Below are 6,327 nucleotides of genomic sequence, written 5' to 3'. Positions count from 1 at the left end.
TAAAAAGTAAAAAATTCAATCAGTATAAAAAACAAAAACAAAAAGCAGATTTTTTTGTTTATAACGTGCAGAAGAGGCGATCCGTCTCAATGTGTTAAATAAAGAGGTTAAAGGGAAAGTTCAACATTTTAGGAAATGTAGGTGCTTTGCCAAGAATTTTTCAGTGAAGCCACTTAGCTTAGCATAGCTTAGCATAGCATAGCTTAGCATAAAGCCTGGAAACATGGCAGTTTATTTATCAAAACAGTAATATTGATAATCAAATGAATTTAAGAGAATTGAACAAAAAAAAGGATATTTGTTTTTTCTGTGACTCGACATCTGAGTTTGTTTTTTTCTGATGTTCTGATATTTTAACCACAAAAGTAAAATAACTGTCAGATGTACTGATAATGAAGTAATTACTGGTTGGCATCATTTCAGTTCTATTATGGTGGAATATTATCTGATGTTTTCATGGTTAATTACATATAAAAGGAAGCACTTTGATGAAACACAACTTCAACAGTTGCAGCTAAATATTCATTAAACATTTTTATTATCTTGATTAATTTCTGGATTTGCTGGTTAATCATTTTGCAAAAAAAAATTATATATATATATAATTTATTTGCAAGATGACATCTAAGAAGCTGGAACCAGAAATTTAAAAAAAAAAAAAAATCATCATTTCTTTCTTTAAAAACTATTCAGGTTAGATTAGTTTTAAGATGTTTCCATGGTGCAAATTTCAAACTAATTTGCAATTTATAAATAAATTATATTGACCCAAATAATGTGGCGTACATGCAAAGTTTTTAGGACTCTGAAGTTCTTTTAAGCTGCAGAGATTTTAGTTCTTTGATTATTAAATTTGGTTATGTGAAATCTTAAAGGGGCACTTCAACTGTTTAGTAACACATTCGTCTAACGAAGGTAAAAACTACTAGAGACGTTAAAATTAAAAAAAGAAGAGAAAAAAAAAATCAAGAAGGGAGAAGCTCTGACTTTAATTTCACGTTTACGCCCAAAACGCTGAATCCTACGTTTCCCATGAGGCCGAGCAAAACTGGGGGACTTTCCCTTTAAACTGGTTCCAGACCAGCCAGTTAAAACGGATTTATTTCATTTAGGCAACAATCATCTTTTCCGAGTGTTTTCACAATAAAACGTATCGTCCTCTGCAGTCGGGAGCTGAATTCTGTACAACAATAAAAAAAACAAATCTGCGTATATATTTCCATAAATATATTTTGAGTGAAGCTGGTTGGTCCACCGAACACAGAAATATAAAAACATTTCTACTGACACAAACCACTTTATTCTTTTTCTATTATTTTTACTTTTTGTTGTGAAAGAAATACAAAAAAATTTCTTTAAAAAAAGGTGACATACAAACAACATATCTACACAGATATTTACAGCTATTAAATAATCCCATCAAAACAAACTTGATTTTATGGATGAATGCTGCGTGAAGCGTCTGAAGTGCTTGAAAACAAATAATTCAGTTTGTCGTACCATGAAAATAATTCAGTTTGTCTGCAGCTGAAACGTCTTTTTGTCGGTAACAATAAAGACGTTCAGGGAACAAACGTTGGCTTTCTACAACAACAACAACAAATTAACATTTTCATCTTTAAATGAAAAATAATTTGTGTCCGTTTTCTAAATAAAACTAAAGACACAATCAGAGACGGTAACTTCCGACATTTTCTTCAACTTTTTCTTAAATTTCCACGAAAAACTAAATATTTACTACAAGTTTGGTCAAAATGAACCAAAATCAGACACGTTGAAAGTATTATATCACAGATACGCGTTTAACTTTTGGGAAAAACTGAATGAAAATATTCACGAAAACAAACAAAAAAAGAAACGGATTTAAACTGCAGCGACTGCATTCAGGCTAGCGAAAGTTAGCTTTTAGCTAGTTTAGCTACTTTTTGTTTTACTAACATCTGAAAACTGTTCTGAATTAAATTTGTTTCGTCACAAAGAAAACTCAACGGAGAATAAAGTAACGCCACATGAAGCTGGCACGCTAAACGCTAACTAGCCCAGCCTAGCTTAGCAGAGCAGCAGGAGTTCATGATTGTTGTGGTTAAATCAGTGAATGTATTTAACGATCATTTCATTAAGCAGCGAATCAGTTCAATCAAAATAAAAGCGGCGGACGGAAACTATCAATTATTTTCATTGTCGATTAATGTCAGATATCATTTTTAATTGGTCTTTGAAATGTATATTTTTAATATATTTCCAAAACCTAAAGAGCAAAGAGGAAAAGGCTTTTCAACTTTTCTGAAACAAAAATAAAACATTATTTCATGTTAAAAGCGCTCATTATTCCCTGGATTCTTTAATTCTGAAAGTTTCTTTATTCTTTCTATAGTTTCCCCCCAAAAAGCAGCAGATGTATTTCTGTTTTCTGTGTTTTGTTTTGATCCCACCTCACGCAGCGGCCGTCGAGTCCCGAGAAACGTTTCCTCCGAGCGTCGGCGGATCGCTGCAGAAACACGTTCACCGAGGAGCAACAAGCAGCTTTCTACCTGCGCTAATAAAAGACGTCATGCTGTCAATCATCTCCGCTTCTGAAGACAGGAAGGAAGATGTTGGTTGTTTTTTTTCCAAAGTAAAAGTATTCTGGAAGTAACGTGAAACAAGTCTTAACGTGTGTGAAGAAACAGGAAGTAAATCAACTTTCTCTTTTAGATTATATTTGTTGGTATTTTGGGAAATAAAATGTGCAGAATTTTCCATTAAAAAGTCCTTTTTTTTTTCTTTTTTTTTCCAGTTCTGTTGGATTTACTGAGAATTTTCCCTGAACTGCTCCGATACTGAAGAAACGTCTCTTGACATCATGGAAGTGTTCGTGTTTGCAGTGTGTCTGCAGATTGAGTCACCACAACAACAACAACAACAGATAAACAAACTCCACAGAGCGCCAGGCTGTTTCATCCTGCGACGCCACCTGTCAGCGTTTCATTCAGAAAGTAAAACAGAAAGCAGGTGAGATCTCTCGCTCTTCGTTCACAGTTAAATATTAAAATGCAGCAGGTGTCCGAGCTGCAGATATCTTTTCTATATTAGGACATTATATCTTCTTATCCGTCTCTGAATCACTGATTCAAAATCCGTGTCGGAGGAATTTTCCTCCTTCTGGAGGTGTGTGTGTGTTCAGGCTGTTACCTGCAACCAACCAACCTCCCTCCCCACCGTCGCCGCGGCGACGCCTCCTCAGACTCCCTCCGACTGGCTGATGAGATACTCGGCGGTCCGGTGGCGGGCGGGTAGAGGCTGCCTCGCAGACGACGCCGAGGAGGAAGAGGAGGACGGCGAGGAGGAGGAGGAGTGGTGCTGGTGGTGGCGCCCCCGGAGCGAGGTGTGGTTGCCGTGGTGATGGTGGGCGCCGTGGTGGGAGGAGGGGGGAGGCGGGGGGCGGGTCGCGGAGGGACGGGGGAACGGCAGACGACTTGATGGGGACGATGCGAGTGTCCATGACCTCGCAGTCCACCTGCATCATCATCTCGTAGCCCTGAGAGGCGTTGTAGAGGCTCTCTGAGGAAGAGGAGGAGGAGGAAGAGGAGGGGGGGGTTATTATCTGGCTAACAACACCGAGATAACTGATGGACACATTTTATTCACTTTGGATTTGATGAGAGAAGTTGAATGGGAGTCTATGGAGCCGGAGGCTTTTTGGAGCCGACCTCTAGTGGCACTCGCTGGTATTGCAGCTGAAGACACTTCTGGATCAGAACCATTTTACAGACCACTTTTTTTTACATCCTGACCGACTCACCGTTGACGGACATGGCCGGCATCACCAGAGACATTTTGGGCCGGCTGGTTTTGTTGTGGCTGATGGCCGGCAGCAGCAGGTGGTCCTGCAGGGAGGAGAGGAGGTTCATCATCGGAAACATTTGGTTTTTATTCTGCAGACGATATAAAAAGCGGCGGTGGCGTCGTACCCGTCTGAAGGACACCACGTAGAAGGTGTCCTCTCGGCGGTCGATGGCGTCCAGGAAGTCGCTGTAGGTGACCTCGGGACCAGGAAGCACCTGCAGCTGACTGCAAACCACAAACAAGAAGGTTACGACCCAAACGAGAGGCGGGCGGCGTTTGATCGCTCCGTCGTCGTACCTCTCGATGGAGCGGTGAGTCTGGACCGGGAGATATCTGGAGAAGTTGGTCTTCCTCAGCTGAGCTTTCTGCTTCACAACGACACCACAACATATTTAAAAAAAAATCTAAAGATGCTGGAAGAAAATGGGACTGAAAGAAACTCAGAAACGTTTTACGTGATCAGAGACTCACCTGAGTGATCTTCGCCTTCTTGGCGATCTTCGGTTTCCCTCCGGACTTCTTGCGGTCGATCTGATGACGATGGACCCAACCTCTGAGCTCATCCGCCAACCTGGACAACACACACACATTTAGAGGAGGAGGAGGAGGAGGAGGAGGGGGAGGAAGAGGAGGGGGAGGGGGAGGAGGAGGAGGGGGGAGGAGGAGGAATAGACCGACCTGAGAGACTCGGAGCGGTTGAACTGCCGGCAGTCTGAGGAGGTGAAGTAACGATCAATGTCCTGCAGGACCAAGTCCTTCATGTCACTGAACACATCACTGAGGTTCCTGTGACACACACACACACACACACACACACACACACACACACGAACACACACACACACACACACACGAACACACACACACACACGAACACACACACACACACACACACACACACACGTCAGCAAACTGAGGAACCTCAAATAAAACTTTCAGAAGGCTTTGAAACAATTCAACATTAACTTTGTGTTTTCAGGGTTACAGTTTGAAGGGGCGTGGCCTTGCGTGTGGGCGGGGCAGGAGGCGGGCTTCGAAGCAGTCACACTTCTTGATAAAGTAAAAGATCCCGTTCCTCATCTCACCTGAACTGATACGACTCTGCGGTGAATCTGTCCGCCTCTCCTCCCTTCCATCGCTCGTCTCCTCCGTCCTCCTCCGTCTCCGTCTTGTCCTCCACTCTGCTGGGAGGCGGAGCTTCAGCCGCCGCCGCCTGCTGCTGCCGCTGTTCGATCTCCAGCAGCCGCCGTCCGCTGTACGACACCACGTCTTCCTGTAGACCCGGCGACAACTTCCTGTCTGTGATGCTGCAGAAACAAACACCACAAAATAACAACTTTTTAATACGACACGAAAACAATTTTACATCAAAACAGACAAAAAAAGATGAACGAAAACAGATCGGTACAAAGTCAGAAATTTATTGACATTTATGTTTTATATTTCTTATCAATTCCTTGTTAAATTTAACGGATTTTTGTTCAAATCTAATTTTATAAGGGAAAAACATTTAAAATATTTATTTTGTGAATTAAATCAAAATAAGCCTTTTTTTTCTTTTAATCTGCAGAAATTAAATTTTTCTTCCTTGAATTTTGATTCTTTAAAGACGTCTTAAACTATATTTAAGACACTTTTTTTCCAAAATAAAACAAAAAATAATACGAATAAGATATAAAACATGAAACTTGAAATAATGCTGAATAAGCTGATTTGGGTTTGAAGCTGTTTGTTCTGAGAAGTGAAGAGACGGACGAACCTGACGGGTCCGAAGCTGAAGGTCATGAAGAGCAGGACGGCCATGACGCACACAGCTCTCTTGTTGCTTGCCGAGTCGCTGCCCTGAAACAACAACAACAACAACAAAAAACAACAACAAAGAAATGAATTTTGTTTATGCCGATATAAACTCTGGTCTTCAAACTTCAGCAGCTGCTGCACTGCAACACTCAAAAGTTGTGGAGGAGTCGTCCTCAGGCCCCGCCCCTCACCTCCTTCCCGGACAGTCTCTCCCTCAGCGCCTGGTTCTCCCTCCGCAGTCGCTCGTTCTCCTGCTGCGCCTCCCTCAGCTGGGCCTCCAGGTTCTGCAGGTACTCCTTCTTCTTCTTCCTCGACTGGCACGCCGACTCTCGGTTCTTTATCATCCTCTGCTGCCGCTTCAGCACCTTCATCTGCAACAGGAGGACAGAAACAAAGGGACAAAGATGCATGTTTACAGATGTTTATAGATGTTTACAGATGTTTATACATGTTTACAGTTGTTTATAGATGTTTACAGATGTTTATACATGTTTACAGTTGTTTACAGATGTTTACAGTTGTTTACAGATGTTGTTTACAGATATTTACAGATGTGTACGAGCAGCTGTGGGTGTTTGAGTTCCCCTCAGCTGGAGAACATCTGACAGATCTGACTCCACTGTGTCAAGGCGACTCACGTCGATGTCACTGGAGTTGTTGCCGGGTAACGTGGTGGTCGCCGGGACGATGGGCTTGCTGGCG

General features: G+C 42.0%; 1 protein-coding gene across 1 annotated transcript in view; it reads right to left on the bottom strand.

Moving 5' to 3' along the window:
* Nucleotides 1-3,123: 3,123 nt before the first annotated feature.
* The window catches only part of atf6b (activating transcription factor 6 beta), a 15,840-nt gene continuing 12,636 nt past the window's right edge, over nt 3,124-6,327 (bottom strand). The window contains 11 exon segments of the mRNA XM_069168674.1: nt 3,124-3,405; nt 3,407-3,540; nt 3,782-3,866; nt 3,951-4,050; nt 4,123-4,190; nt 4,297-4,396; nt 4,504-4,611; nt 4,911-5,132; nt 5,585-5,667; nt 5,817-5,996; nt 6,264-6,327. The exon segment at nt 6,264-6,327 is cut by the window's right edge and continues 106 nt beyond it. Of these exon segments, the coding sequence (XP_069024775.1) occupies nt 3,220-3,405; nt 3,407-3,540; nt 3,782-3,866; nt 3,951-4,050; nt 4,123-4,190; nt 4,297-4,396; nt 4,504-4,611; nt 4,911-5,132; nt 5,585-5,667; nt 5,817-5,996; nt 6,264-6,327 (1,330 nt within the window). The 3' untranslated portion in view covers nt 3,124-3,219.

This window comes from Embiotoca jacksoni, unplaced genomic scaffold (genome assembly GCF_022577435.1).
Source record: "Embiotoca jacksoni isolate LCO1_2020_lvr unplaced genomic scaffold, fEmbJac1.0.p SCAF_41, whole genome shotgun sequence".
Taxonomy (NCBI): domain Eukaryota; kingdom Metazoa; phylum Chordata; class Actinopteri; family Embiotocidae; genus Embiotoca; species Embiotoca jacksoni.
This window is presented reverse-complemented; position numbering and strand designations above follow the sequence as displayed.